The 14,744-nt window shown below is 53.2% G+C and overlaps 1 protein-coding gene and 1 long non-coding RNA gene across 4 annotated transcripts in view; one reads left to right on the top strand and one right to left on the bottom strand.

Annotated features, from left to right (window-relative positions):
- Positions 1 to 263: 263 nt before the first annotated feature.
- LOC146421883 (uncharacterized) lies at positions 264 to 1,597 on the bottom strand. Its single transcript, XR_014848429.1, has 3 exons — positions 1,542 to 1,597; positions 447 to 876; positions 264 to 374 (listed from the first exon to the last, which is right to left on the bottom strand). It is a non-coding gene; the product is annotated as an uncharacterized LOC146421883 (long non-coding RNA).
- Positions 1,598 to 10,409: 8,812 nt separating this feature from the next.
- Positions 10,410 to 14,744, top strand: part of LOC146421880 (serine/threonine-protein kinase pim-1-like) — a 43,841-nt gene continuing 39,506 nt past the window's right edge. For 2 of the 3 annotated variants that reach the window (XM_085046933.1, XM_085046932.1), the window contains exons 1-4: positions 10,410 to 11,180; positions 11,291 to 11,341; positions 11,549 to 11,915; positions 12,517 to 12,693. In XM_085046933.1, the coding sequence (XP_084903059.1) occupies positions 10,626 to 11,180; positions 11,291 to 11,341; positions 11,549 to 11,915; positions 12,517 to 12,693 (1,150 nt within the window). In that variant the 5' untranslated portion in view covers positions 10,410 to 10,625. Of the gene's footprint in view, positions 11,181 to 11,290; positions 11,342 to 11,548; positions 11,916 to 12,516; positions 12,694 to 12,947; positions 13,086 to 13,317; positions 13,484 to 14,744 lie in introns of those variants that run through there. The other variant, XM_085046931.1, reaches the window with a different exon arrangement.

Genomic DNA, 14,744 nt, shown 5'->3' with positions numbered 1-14,744 from the left:
TGGCTCCCGAAGATTCCCGGAGATTCCTGGAGATTCCAACCTACTCCAGAGGCTCCTCCAGCACTGGCCAGAAGTTCTCGTTGCTTGTCCTCATTGTCTTTGGCCTCACAGGGCTGGGCGGGGGCTCCTCGGGATCAGGATCCTCAGGAATGCTGCAGTCAGAGCTGGATGCTGACAGCACGGCGATCACTGGTGTTTGGAAGATCCAGGGATCCTGAGGACTGATCAGCTTGGATTTCTCCTTCTTCTTCACCTCTTCCCCATCTCCTTCTCCTCTTCCTCCTCCAGCACACAGAGTTTTGGCTGTGCGTGTCCAGCGCTGGCGCCGAGAGCAGCCCTGGTGCTGTCTGGCCTTTGGAATCTCAGGATGATCCCTGGAAGGATCCAGTGGGAAAGGTCATCCTGAGCTGGGGGACACTGGATTTTCCCCAAGCCTTTGGCCTTACCTGTCTGGGGACTTTTCTGACTTCTTCTTTCTTCCCTTGGTTTCCAACTTTTCTGACTTTTCCGGCTTTTCCTTCATCCTTTTGGATACTGACTTTTCTGACTTCTCTTTTTTCCCCAATGCAGTTTCTGACATTCCCGATTTCTCCTTCCTTCCCAATTCTGTTTCCAACTTCTTTTTCCCCAATTCAGTTTCTGATTTTCCCAATTTTTCCTTTCTCCCCAATTCGGTTTCTGATTTTCCCAACTTTTCCTTTCTCCCCAATTCAGTTTCCAACTTCTTTTTCCCCAATTCGGTTTCTGACTTTCCAGACTTCTTCCCCAGCACCATTTCTGACTTCCTCTCTTTCTGCTTCTTCCCCTGAGTTTTCTGGTTTTCCAGAGTCTCTTCCTCAGGTTGTTCCTCTGCTCCCGATATTCCAGAAAGTGCCTCTGGAACCAGGAAAGTGACTCCATGTTGGAGGTGACGTCACTTGTCCCATTTCTTCCCTTTGTTTCCACATTTCTTCCCTTTATTTCCACATTTTTTTTTTCTTCTTCCCCTTTTCCCACACGTTTCTCTGCTCTTTCCCGTTGCTTTCCACCATTTCTTTCCCACTTTTTACCCATTCCTTTGCTTTTTCCCTCATTTCTTTATCCTTTCACTCTCATCCCCCTTTGCCCTTTCCTCAATTTTTTTCTGTTTTCATTGTTCCTTGATTTTTCCCCAATTTCTTTCCTTTTTCCCATTTCTTGGCTTTATTATTGCCAGAATTTCCTGTTTTCTTCATTTTTTGCTGTTTTCCCTCTTTTCTTTGATTTTACACAATTTCTTTCCTTTCCCTCCACTTCTTTTCTTTATTAACCCAATTAATTTCCATTTTCCAATTTTTTTTGCTATTTTTCTCCCTTTCCTTTATTTTCCTCATTTTTTTGCTATATCCCAAAAATTGCCATTACCCCTTTTTTTGATATTTTATAATTTTTCTTGATTTTCCCCCAATTTCTTTCCTTTCCCCTGATTCCTTTACTTTATTATCCCAATTAATTCCTGTTTTCCCCTTTTTTTTGCATTTCCCCCATTTCTTTGCATTTTCCCCCATCTTTTAAAATTTTACCTTTTCCATCTCTCCCAATTTTCCTGCCTTTCCCATCTTTCCTGATCTGTGGCCCCAGTTCCTGCCTGGGCTGTGGGATCTCCTTGGGGAGGTTCTGGAGGCTCTGTAGCAGCAGCACCCTTGGAAGTGGTGCCTGGACCATTTCCCTCTGGAACCTGGGGAGGGAACTCCAGATCACCCCAGAATCACCCTGGAATCACCATGGTTTTCCCCAAATCCAAGATATTTCCCTCTCAATTTGCCACATTTTCCTTAATCCACCTTGTTTTTTCCCAAGTCCACCATAGTTTCTCCAAAATCTACCACATTTTCCCCAAATCCATGTTGCTTTTTCCTTAATCGACCCCACTTCTCAGAAATCCACCATAGTTTTCCCCAAATCCACCCCATTTTTCCCAAATCCACCATTTCCCCCAAAATCAACTTGGTTTTTCCCCAAAGCCACTATGTTTTTCCTAAATTCCCCCTTATCCCCAAATCCTTCATATTTTCCCCAAATCCATCTTGTTCTTCTCTAAATCCAACACATTTTCCTTAATATACTGTTTTTCCCCAAATCCACCATTTTCCCTAAATCCACCATGTTCTTCCCCCAAATCCACTTGGTTGGTTTTTTTTTCCCCAAACGCACCATGATTTTCCCAAATCCATCTTTTTTTTCACAAATCCCCTTTTTCCCCAAATCCACCCCATTTGCCCAAACCCACCACATTTTCCCCCAATCCCCTGTTTTCTCCCAAATCCACTGTATCTTCCCCAAATCTACTCTTTTCCCCAAATCCACCATATTTTCCCAAAATCCACCATCCCCCAGACCCACCCAGTGCAGAATTCCAGCCCCCTAAATCCATGGAATCCTGGAGCAGGTTGGGTCAGACCCTGTTCCGGTCCCACCCCGGTGTCCCCCCATTCCCAGAGCCCCAGGATCACCCCAGACACACTCGGGGAAGATGATGACAGAGCCAGACGAGGTCAGGGCAGCCACAGGGACCTCCCGGGGCACCACCATGTCCAGGAGCTCTGGGATCTGCAGTGGAGGAGAACAGGGATGGGACCTTCTCCATGGATTGGACCTTCTCCATGAGGATGAGGAACTCAGCATTAGAAGGCCCCAGAGATGGTGGGATCATCATGCATGAGGAACTCAGCATTGGAGGAGCCCCAAGATAGCTGGAGTTTCCTACCATGGATGAGGGCCTCAGCGATGGAAGACCCCAAAGATGAGAAACCCAACGTTGGAGGAGCCCAAAAAGGACCCCAAAGATGGTGGGACCTCCTTAACATGGATGAGGGAATGTTGGAGGAACACAAAGATGGTGGAATCTCCTCAACATGACCAAGGGACTTGAGGACCCCAAAGATGATGGGACCCCCTCGATTTGGATGAGGAACCCAACATCAAAGGAGTCCAAAGATGGTGGGATCTTCTCCCCATGGATGAGGAACTCAGCGCTTCAGAAGCCCAAAGAGGACCTCAAGGATGTTGGGACTTTCTCCATGTGGATGAGGAGGTGGTGAAGCATTGCAAAAATGGTGGAATTTCCTCAACATGGCCAAGAGACTTGAGGACCCCGAAGATGGTGGGACCTTCTCCCCATGGATGAGGGAATTTTGAAGGACCACCCCACTCTCCTCCCCCCATCCTCTCAAGCCCCTTACTTTGAACACTCCCTTCTGCAGGTTCTTCTTCCCAGTCACTGCCTCCAAAAAGCTGTGGTAGAACCTCATCCGGACCTTGCGCCACTCCACCAGCAGGACTCTGATGTCCCTCAGGGTCAGGGCCACATCCTCACCTGCCCCCAAGCACCGTGACAGGAGGGACATGGTGGCCTGGAGGGCACCCTCCACCCTGCGCCGGGGCAGCCCCAGCGCCGTTGCCACCGCGAATGTCTGGAGGGGATCCAGGTTCCCTGGGAGGACATGAAAAATGGGGGTTGGGGTGTCTTGGAGGGGGTTTGGGGTTTTCTCATGGGGTTTTGGGAGTTTCTCAAGGTTTTATGGGGTCTCGTTGTGGTTTTTGGGGTCTTCTTGGGGGTTTTGGGAGACTTTTTGTGATTTTATGGGATTTTCTCATGCTTTTATGGAGTCTTCTCATGGGTTTTGAGGCCCTCTTGTGGTTTTTTTGAGTCTTCTCCAGCGTTTTGGGGGTCTTCTTCTGGTTTTATGAGGTGTCCTTGTGAGTTTTGGCGTCTCCTCATGGGTTTTTGGGGTCTCGCTGTGTTTTCTTTTTTTATCTTGTCATGTATTTTTGCTTTCTCAGCAGGTCCTTTTGGGGTTTCCTCATGTTTTATTTTGGGTTTCCTCATGATTTTTTGGTTTCTCCTCACATCTTTCAACCTCAAACTCTCCATTTCCCACCCCATTCCTCAACCCTCCCACTCCAGCCATGTCCATCCCAAAATCCTCCCCTCTCACCAGGCAGGAATTCCCAGTCATCCATCAAATTGTGCCCCTGGACCAAATTCCTGGCTGGGCAAAAAATCGGCCTCCGCGTTGTCACCTCCATGTCCCCAACCCGTGCCTGCCAGGGCACCACAGCCAGGGTACCGAGGGTCGGGATCCGCACCCCCTGCAACTGCAGCTTTTGGGGTTTGGGGATCTGCAGCCCCTGCAAGTGGAATTTTGGGATTTTGGGATCTGCACCCCCTTGAAGCAGAATTTTGGGATTTTGGGATGAGCCAGAGGTGGCCTCGACCCCCGGGAGGGGACATGGGGGCAAGTCCAAGGTGACCTTTCTCTGCGGCAGGAGCTGGTCCAGGACAAAGTCAGCCACTGCATCCCAAATTTCCTTCCGCTCTGGGAATTGAGGGAAACTGAGTCAGGATCCTGACAGATCCCGACATTCACAGGGGTCCAGGGGGTGCCAGTACCTTCAGGGGTGGTGGCTAAGGCCACCTCTGTCCAACCCCAGAGTTTGACCTTGGTCCTCCTGGTGGTGGGAGGGCAGAAGCTCATTCTGCACTCCCTCGGGATTTGGGATTGGGATGTGGAATCGGGATGTGGAGTCTGGGATGTCCCACCACCAGACTGGCTCCCATTGTGTCCCCAGGACACTCTGTGACACCACTGGTGGTACCAGTGGTGGCACTGTGACCTCAGTGGGACCTCTGTGATGTCATGGTGACACCACAGGGACAGAGGCTGGGATATGGGGATGGGGGAGGAGGGGGGATGGGGGATGGAATATGGAATGGGGACATGGAATGGGGGACCTGGGGGCTGTGGGTGGGGGTTGTGGGGAGGGACATGGGGGGTGTGGGACAAATGAGATGGGACATGGAATTGAGGACAGGGGATGGGGGATATGGGGGATTTGGGATTGGGCACATGGAGTTGGAATGGGGGGATACGGGGGGGTGGGGGATGGAGGATGTGGGATGTGGAACAAGAGGGACACAGGGGAACAGACATGGAAGGGGGATGTGGGATGGGGGCATGGAATGGCAGACAAGGGGCATGTGGGAGATGGGACATGGAATGGGGACATGGGGGATGGAGATGGGACATGGAATGGGGACCACAGGACGGGGACAGGGAATGGGGAACATGAGAGATGTGGGGGACATGGAATGGGGGAATGGGATGAGGGACATGGGTGACTTGGGGGATGGGGGAGATGAAATGTTGGACATGGAGTGGGGCCTTGGGGGATGTGGGATGGGGGACAAGGGAGACATGGGGGACATGGGGAACATGGGAAAAATGGGATCCATGGAAAGTGGACACGTGTCATGGTTTGTCCCTGGCCAAATGCCAGGCACCCATGACATCTACTCACTCGCACTCCCCTGTCACAGCTGGGCAGAGGAGAGGAACAAAAGTTAATACACACAGGGCTCATGAGTTGAGATAAGGACTGGGAGATGCTCCAAGGACAGAACAGGCTCCTCTTAAAGTTACAAAGTGAAATTTATTGCTAACAGAGTCTAAGCACAGCCCCTGGAGATCCATGGGGATGCAGAGATCCACCTGCAGCTCCTGGAGATCCATGGGGATGCAGAGATCCACCTGCAGCCCATGGAGGAGGAGCCCAGGCCGGAGCAGGGGGATGCCTGGGAGGAGGCTGTGACCCCTGCAGAGAGGGGCTCTGCTGCCCAGCTGGAGCAGCCTGTCCTTGAAGGACTGACCCCGTAGGAGAGTGACCCACGCTGCAGCAGCTTTGGGGGACTGTTGCCCGTGGCATGGACTCACATTGCAGCAGTTCACAGGGAGCTGCTGCTGGTGAGATGAACTCACATTGGAGAAGTTCCTGGAGAACTCTCCCGTGGGAGGAACCCCACAGTGCAGCAGGGGAACAACTCCTCTCCCTGAGCAGTGGGAGAAATCTCAGATGATGAACTGACCAGAACTGACCATTCCTGTCTCCCTGCTCTGCTGGGGGAGGAGATAGAGCTGGGCAGGAGGGAGAGGTGGGGGGAAGGCACTTTTAAGGTTTTATTTTACTTTTCCTGCTCTGATTTTGTCAGCAATAATTCAGTTAATGTCTCTAATTTGAGTCTGTTTTTCCCATGACCATATTTGATGAGGGATCTCTCCCTGTCCTTATCTCAACTCATGAACCCCTCGTTCTATTTCCTCTCCCCTGTGCAGCTGCAGAGGGGAGTGAGAGAGAGGCTTTGATGGGTGCCTGGCATCCAGCCAGCATCAACACACTACACCCTGTATCTTGTACATGTCATGTATACCTGAAAAATGTTTTGAAGAGAAAAACACATTTATTTTTTAAGAAAAAAACATATTTATTATGGCTTTCAGCCTTTGTAAGGTAACCTGGGGTTGTTTTGTTTGGTTTTGTTACTTCAGGCTTCAGACCCATTAATTGCAGCCTAACTGAAGATGTGTTTCATGGCATAGAATAGAAGAATCTACCACAGAGAATGAAGTGTCATGGTTTAAAATTAATTCTCTTTGGTTTGTGACTTGTGGTCCTTATAAACCCACTGTCCAAGGGCTGGGTTTGCAAGTTGGAGTGTGAAGCACAGGAAGTTTCTCTGGATAATGCTGCACCCCCATCTCTCCAGATGCAGAAATGGGCCAGAATCCAGCATTTTGAGTATGATTTTGGGCTCCTGGCCTTGCCCCAAAGGAGAGACGGGATTTTGCCTGCAGTGTCTACCTGGAGCAGAGAGAACAGGTGGGAAGTGTTTGCAGAGCCCCTGGGAGGGAATATTGGGGTTCCTGTCAGCAGGATCCTTGTGCAGCTCAGGCTGGGTGGGCAGCAGTTCCATCTGCAGCTTCCATGTGCTGCTCCAGCTGCTGCTGCTGGGGACTCTGAGGGAAGAGGCCATGGGAGGGATGGAAATGTTGCATGGACAACACCATGTCAATCCTTGCAAAAAGCCTTTCCAGTTTTCCCTTGGATCTGAGATTCCAGGGCCCACAGCTGGGCTTCAGAGTTCTACTGATTTTTATTTTTCAGGTTTTTGAACAGAGCTCTGAATTGGGCATCTCTTGTCATTTTTGCTGCTCTTCTGACCTGAAAAAGGATCTGTGCTCCTGTGAGCCACATCCTGAAGGGTGGTTGGCAACCATGGAATCCTCTGGGAAAGCACTTGATTGACTTGAGTGCCCTGGCTGGAAAGCTCAGCCTGAGGAAAGAACTGTTCCAGCTGCCTCTGTGTGTGTCCAGTTCCTCACAGCTGAGTCCCTGAACAGACAGACTGGTTTTTAGGGGTTTATCTTCTCCTGCTGTTTGCTTGGAGGTGATTTTGGCACCCTTTAGAACAACATCTGACCAGCTCCTGCCCCAATCCTGTTTTATTCTCTCTTCTTTAGAGTTGACCTGCTGGGTTTGACATGGAAATTGGTGGTGTCTCCTCATTCTTCCCTCCACCATCAACTGTAACTTATATTAAACAGTGAAAACTGCCTCATTTATCTGGGGGGAGGACATGAGTGGGGAAAGTTAACAGGGTTTGTTTTCATGGGCCTTGTGACAGTAAAGAAAAATGAGGTTTGTCATTTTGGTGTGTTTAGTGTTATATTTTAAATCTTACATTATTAATAATAGCTGGATGTAAGCTCACTGGGAAGAATCCCTTCTTTCTCCAGGTGGGATTGAGCTGTACAGTCCCTTCCAAGATGCCAGTGGATTCTAAAGATGGGAAGTTGCAGTTTATGGGATTTTGGTGTGATTTGGAGCTGGGGAAGGGTCACATACAATCTCAGAGGCGCCCCAAGCCTGCTCTGCTGCCATGTCTGTGATCATGGCCTCTCACAGCTGCCCTGCCCTGGGGACATGGTGGGACACCTCCTGCCAGGGCTGAGGCAACTAACAGCCCTTCACGGTCTCTCACAGCCACTCATGGCCCCTTCAAAGTCCCTCTCAGCCCCTCTCAGCCCCAGGCTCAGGGCTCCTCCCAAAGCAGAAGGGATCAGGCCCTGCTTGTTCTCCTTTCACTTCAGTCACTTCACAGAGACAAGTAAAGAAAGGCTGAAATGGAGCCTTTCCCAGCGTTCCCCTCTGGGTTAATGGCTGCCCGAAGCTCTGTGCTGGCTCTGGCCCAAGCACGAACATCACTGCAGCCCCAGGCCTTTGCTGTCCCCCCGTGTCCATTCCCTGTCCCCGAGTCCCGCCCGGCTCTGGCAGCAGCAGGAGCACAGCGCAGTGGGCGCCAGCCTGGCCCAGCCGGGGCTCCCAGCAGGAGCAGCAGCAGCATTGCCAGCCCTTCCCAGCTGCTCCTGCCTTGCCTTCCCCAGGGGTTTGTCCAGGGCAATTCTGGAGTAGAGCAACAATCACCCACAAACAGCCCTGATTGCTCAGGCCCGGCTGTGCTGCCCTGAACCAACCTTCAGAGCAAGAAAGGATCAGGTTCCAGCACTGTTTTCAGCACTGCTTTACTCACCCTGAGGTGACAGCAGGAGGCTGTTGGTGTGTTTGCCTTATCAATTGGAGGTCAAGGCTGCTGTTTCCCCTCTTCTGGTTGCCACCTGAATTTTAGCATTAAAACTGCAGTTGCCTCTTTTGATCAGTGCTACCCACGGTGCTTTCATGACAGTGAACTCAGTCTTTATTTGCAGGCCTCATGATTAGCACATCTTGAAATGCTCACAAGGCCCTGAGCACTAAGTCGAGGACAATAAAAGCCAAATAGGCCACATTTGCAGTGCTCAAACACAGTGCTGTTGCTGGTGCTGTTTAAATGGAATCAGCTTACAGAGGCCATCACAGAAATTGCCTCTGGAGTGTCAAATAAAATGAAAAAATCCACCAGGAGAAAGAAAAACCAGAAATTCTTGACTCACTTCATTGCTTCTCCCAAGCAGCAGAAATGGGAGATGCCCAGAGGTATTTCCAGGTGCTGCTGATCCCAGCTGGAGCCCAGCCTGCTGCAGAGTCCCAGAGGAACCTGAGCCCAGCCCGGGGAGCTCCCGCAGTGTCAGAGAGCTCAGAGCATGTGGGGCCAGGCCCAGAGCCCTGGGCACGGCCGCCGATCGCGGGGCAGCGGCACAGACGGAATGTCCTGCGGCCCAAACCTCCTGCTCCTTCCACACAGCGCCCATCGTGCTCCCTCTGCTCCTCTCCCAGCACTGCACAAATTCCAGCTGGGAGGAGGCTTCCCAAGAGAGAGCTCCAGCTCCCTGCTCCTGTTTTACCCTGAGTGTCCCTGCAGAGGAGCAGGGCACCTTCCTGTTCCAGAAGCTCAGGGGTCTCATTTCATGAGCAATCCGGGATGCCAGTGGCCTTGTTAAGAAGGACAAAAGCAGAGGGAATGGATTAGAAATTATTAGAAAAAATTACCCTTTTGACAGAAAAAGTTCCCCAAGGCATTCCCTGCATTTCTCCTTTTCAGGTTCTCTCAGATCTCTGTCTGCTCTGAGAGGTCCAGCTTGTTCTGGTGCTTATCATGAACTGCTTGTGCTCTTGATTTACACCAGCACAAGAGATGTAGAATCATCTCAATTGAACACAGAAACAAACTACCTCTGTCAGCCCATTTCCATGTTCCAAATTACTTTCAAGATGGCCATGGAGATGTTGGAATGATTCTCACACAACTCTCCATTTCTGGCTGCAGGCTCTGGAGATTCTTCCTCTGAATTCAGTCAGGGTTGCATTCCCTAACAATTTCTGGTATCACTTCATGTTTTCTTTGGTTAGAACAGTAACAATGAAAACCTTTTACCAATGGCACAACTCCCCAGCCCACAAGCAAAAGAAAGGACAAATTGTAAAGTTCTCCAAACATTTATCCTTCTTTGCTGCAAAAGTCATGCTGCACACACAGTGCAGAAAGCCAAGAGAAGCTGCAATTGGTGGCACATCTTGTGACAGGAGCTCAACTTTGCTCTCCACAAAAGGTTCTTGAAGAGAGCAAACAGGACCGTGGAGAAGATTCTGGGAAAACTGAAACAGCTTTCAAGAAGTGAAATGAAAATGGAAAGAAACAATTCAAGGTGTTTTCCTCTATTTATTTCTGTGCTCCCCTTTTCCACGTTGCACTACTTCTCCATGCCATTAATTCCAAATGGATCTCACCTCAAAGATCTATGTGATTCAGTGAGTTTTATGCACTCTAAAACATGATAAGCTGCATCCAGTTTGCCTTTTCCTGTTTTGCCTGGAGAGCTATGCTGGAGACATAAGTGCAGTGCTTGGGTCGGGTCTGAATTCTACAGACAGGGAATGTGCTCTGCTAGTGTTTGACCCTCAGCAGGGACAATGCACAGCAGCAACCGAGGGGATTTCTGTGCCATTGTGTCAAGACTCTGGATCTGGGCTGAACAGGGCAAAGTTCCCGTGTTTGGACAGACTCAGGTGATGCCCTTGGGGCACGCGGGGCTCGGCCGTGGGGCGCGCGGGGGCGAGCGGGGAACGGACAAACGGCCACTCGGACTAACGGCCACTCGGACTAACGGCCACTCGGACTAACGGCCATTGACCTTCAGTTGCAGCGGCAGCGGCGGTAGCGGCAGCAGCAGCGGCAGCGAATACAGCGATTCTAAGGATTGTCTTCGGCTCTTTCTCCTGCTTCTTCTCTCCCTCTCCCGCTGTCCCGCATCCTCTCCCCGTCTCCCTTTCCCAGTCCTACCCTCCTCTCCCGGTGTTCCTTTCTCGCTGCCTCTCCCCTGCCAGCCCGGGCCATGCCCCAAACCCGCCCCCGGCCCCGGGCGGGGCTGCCCCCTCCCCGCCCCTGGGCGTCCCGCCGCGCTCTCGCCTTCGCCCGCTTCTCGCCATCGTGGCAGTGGCGCTGCTGGGCGGGCATCAGTGGCTGGGGCTGGGGCGGCATCGTCACCCTTTGGCTCCGCCTGTCCCGAGCCCGGCCCCAGCCCCGACGCAGGGTCCAGCCCCGAGCCCGACCCCGTTACCAGCTCCTCCCGGGGCCCGCGGAGGACACACGCGGCTCGTTCGCTCCCGCCGCCTCCGCTGCGGCTTCCCCGGGCCGAGCTCCGCCGCTGGGCAGCGCGGCCGCCGGCCCCGAGCCGCCGGTGCCCGGGGCGGGTGGGAATGCCCAGCCCGGGGCGCTCGGGGGGCGGTCGGGGGCCGTGTCTGGCCCCGGGCCGAGCGCTGACGGCCGCGTGTCGCCCGCAGGGAAGGCGCAGGAGGCCCTGCAGGATCGCTACCGCCTGGGTTCGCTGCTGGGCACAGGCGGCTTCGGCAGCGTCTTCTCGGCGACGCGGCTGGCGGACGGTGCCCCGGTGAGTGGCGGGGCTGGCGGCGGGCGGAGGAGGAGGAGGAGGAGGAGGAGAAGGACGGGGCGCGGCGGGGCGGGCGGCGAGCTCAGCCCGCTGCTGCCCCTTGCTCGCAGGTCGCCATCAAGTGCGTGCAGAGGGATCGCATCCGGCATTGGGGCGAGCTGGTGAGTGAGCCATTGGGGCCAGCGGCAGAAGCCGGGCGAGCCGGGCGGCGAGGAGCCGGGGCCCGGCAGGGTGGGAGCCGCCGGGAGCCCCGGAGGGAGAGCGGGCGAGGGGTGAGCGGGGGGCGCCGAGCATCCCGGGCTGGGTGAGGGGTCCCAGAGCCCTGGCACAGCCTCAGCCCCACTGACAGCAGCTTGGTCCTCCCTCAGCCCGATGGCACCCGTGCGCCCCTGGAGATCGTGCTGCTGGACAAGGTGTCCACTGGGTTCCAAGGTGTCATTCAGCTCCTGGAATGGTTCGAGCTCCCCACCAGCTTCTTGATGGTGATGGAGCGTCCGGAGCAGTGCCAGGACCTGTGTGATTTCATCCTGGCTCGGGGGTTCCTGCCGGAGGAGGAGGCTCGGGGGCTGTTCTGCCAGGTGCTGGAGGCCGTGCGGCACTGCACCAGCTGCGGGGTGCTGCACAGAGACATCAAACCTGGCAACATCCTCCTGGACCTGTGCACCAGACAGGTCAAACTGATCGACTTTGGCTGTGGCACCTTCCTCCAGGACACAGTGTACACCAAATTTGCAGGTGAGCCCTCCCAGGGGATGCTCCTGGGCACCTCATGGCCCAGCCTGGGTGTAGCACCAGGGATTCCCCCATTTGCTGCAGGTCATGGGATTGCTTCTTCAGCCAAGTTGCTTTTGGGTGGGGGGACCAGCTCCTGGCCCTGCTGACAGCCTTCAGCACCCACTCTGCCCTGGGCTGGGGCTGGGGCAGCCAGACTGACAAAAACACCCATGGGGGTAGTAGTGAGGGGTCAGACCCTGTGCCCTGGCTGGTTTGGTGTGCAGGTGAGGAAGGGCTTGGACTGCTCTGCTCCTCTTGTTTGCCTTGGCTTATTAATGGTTTTTGGGGCAATGCAGGCAGGAAGGAAAGTGGTTTTTCCCCACCACTGGGTGGGTTTTCCATTGGCATTTCATGGTTGGGCCTTCCCAGGGCTTCTGCTGCCCTCTTCCAGCACCAGTGGCTTCTTTTAGAACCCCAAGTTAGTACACAAGTCACAGGTGCTGGTGAGAGGGCAGCAGATCACCCCATGTGCCACTGGTGCAGCCCCTGCATGCCCAGGGATGCTGGGGTGAGGTTCTGGGAGCAGCAGCATCCCCTGATGAACTCCATGTGTATTCCATAGGAACCCTGTCCTACAGCCCACCAGAATGGACCCAGCTCAGATGTTACCATGGCGAGGCAGCAACGATCTGGTCCCTGGGTATCCTGCTGTACCAGATGGTCTGCGGGAAGCACCCATTCAGGAAGGGCCAGGAGATCATCTGGGGCGAGCTCTTGTTCCCACAACACCTTTCTCAAGGTAAATCCTCATCTCTGCGGCACAGGGGGAATATCAGTGTTGGGACAGCAGCAGGCTCATGAGGAGGTGCTGGTAGCTGCTGAGGAGGTGGCACATGTTCTGCTCTCCTGCTCTCCTCCAAAACAGGGAATTGAGTGGAAATTTTAGGCACAGTGCTCTGAGCACATGCAGCATAGGCAGGGCATGGGAACAGGGAGGCAAAGTGAACAGCATCCTTCTCCAAGTGACTGGCAGTTTCTGGTTTCTCTCCCCAGAGTGCAAAGATCTTATCAAGGGGTGTTTATCCATGCACTCCTTGGACAGGCCATCCCTGGAAGATCTCTTCTCTGAGCCTTGGCTGCAGGGCTCTGCCCTAGAAGATGGGAGAGATCCACAGGCACCGTTTGGGCCTGGTAGGTAACAGCTGCACACATCTCTTGGCCATAAGAAGCAAAGAAAACCAAACTGTTTTGTGCTGCCTGTAGCCTGGAGCAGGGATCATCAGATGGGAACACACAGCTCTTGTGCTGGAGCTGAGCTGCTCTGGCAAGCACTGGTGGCCACCATCCAAGCCTGTTTTGCTTGTCCTGGTTCATTGATGGCTGGGGCCCTGGGCAGAACCCTGACAGCCTGCTCTGCCCCCAGGGAAGGAGCAGGAGCCCCTGGAGAAGCTGGACCAGGTGGGGCTGCTGCTGGAGACACCAGGGACACCCTCAAGGATGAGCACCTCTTCCACAACCCAGCCATCTGCAGCTGAAGAAGATTGACTTTGATTCTGGCACCTTCTGCAAAGACACACTCCACACCCAATGTGCAGGTGAGTGCACAGCCAGGGGATGCTCCCAGATCTGGGCATTGCACAGCCTGGCTGGGCACCAGAGGTTCCCCCTTGGCTGGGGTGGATGCAAGGAATTCTTCAGTTGGTTGCCAAGCTGCTCTTTGGCTCTGGGCAGCTGCTGAGGAGGAGGATCTGCCATGGCTGCCTGGAGGCTGGGCACATGTCCTGCCCTCCTGCTCTCCTCCCAAAGGCAGCAATGATGGGGAGGTTTGGGCACAGCTCTGAGCTCAGCCAGCATGGCCTGGGACCTGTGGGCAGTTGGGACAAGGGGACAGGAGCCTTCAGCTGATGGGTGATTTCTGGTTTCTCTCCTTCCAGCAGGGCTCTGTGGATGCTGAGGCTGCTCTGGGCTCTGCCAGGGCTCTGCTGGGGCTCAGCCCTGGGCACGGCTGGGCCTGCTCTGCCCTCCCATTGCTCTGACAGCTCTGCATCAGACAAGCCTGTTCTGAGCACAGTGACTGAGCTTTCTGCTTGTGCAGGTGAGTGAGGCTCTCCTGCAGGCCCAGAGATTGCAGTGAGGGAGACACATCCAATTGGCAAGAACCCAAACACTCCACAGTCCCAGCTGAGTGCCTCTATCTCCACAGGATGTTTTGTCTGTCCCACTCTTCATTCCTGTTGGGCTGGAACTCTGCAATTGCACTTTCTTCCTCCTCTAGGAGTACCATGAGTGAGCCAAACCTGGCGAGTGGGCCTTGTTCCTAAGGCAGTGCAGTCTGGAGTTGATGGATGAAGAATTGCCCTTCTCCACTTCCAAACCAGAGCAAAAAGCCGTAAGTGGGACTTGCTGTCTTTAAGGAGCCACTGACAGTTTCAGAGGGAATGTACAGCTCATTCACAGGGTGAGAAGGAAGGGCATCTCCTAAAGAGTTGAGATTTGACAGAGTTTAGATTCCCAGTCCTGCTCAGAGCTGGCAGGTCACAATCAATTTCCTAATACTCCAACCACAATTTAAAATAACAATATTGCAAACAAACCCCAACATCTTTAAAAATAGGCTGCTGACGTCAGTTAGATGGATCCATGCCATCAGCACACAAAATAAATAACAGTTCTCTTATTCAAAAGATCAGTTATTTCTAAATTCAAGTTTACAGAAGATTTTTCACTACACATTTGGAGTTTCTTTCAATATTTCAATTTTTTTCTGATTTCTTTTTCCCTTTTTTTTTTTTTCATTTTTCTTTTCTAGATCAGAAAATATGTCCTGAAAGAGGAATGTTTTTTCCTCCT

The sequence above is a fragment of the Lichenostomus cassidix genome, unplaced genomic scaffold (genome assembly GCF_008360975.1).
Source record: "Lichenostomus cassidix isolate B80296 unplaced genomic scaffold, HeHo_3.0 HiC_scaffold_46, whole genome shotgun sequence".
NCBI lineage: Eukaryota > Metazoa > Chordata > Aves > Passeriformes > Meliphagidae > Lichenostomus > Lichenostomus cassidix.
This window is presented reverse-complemented; position numbering and strand designations above follow the sequence as displayed.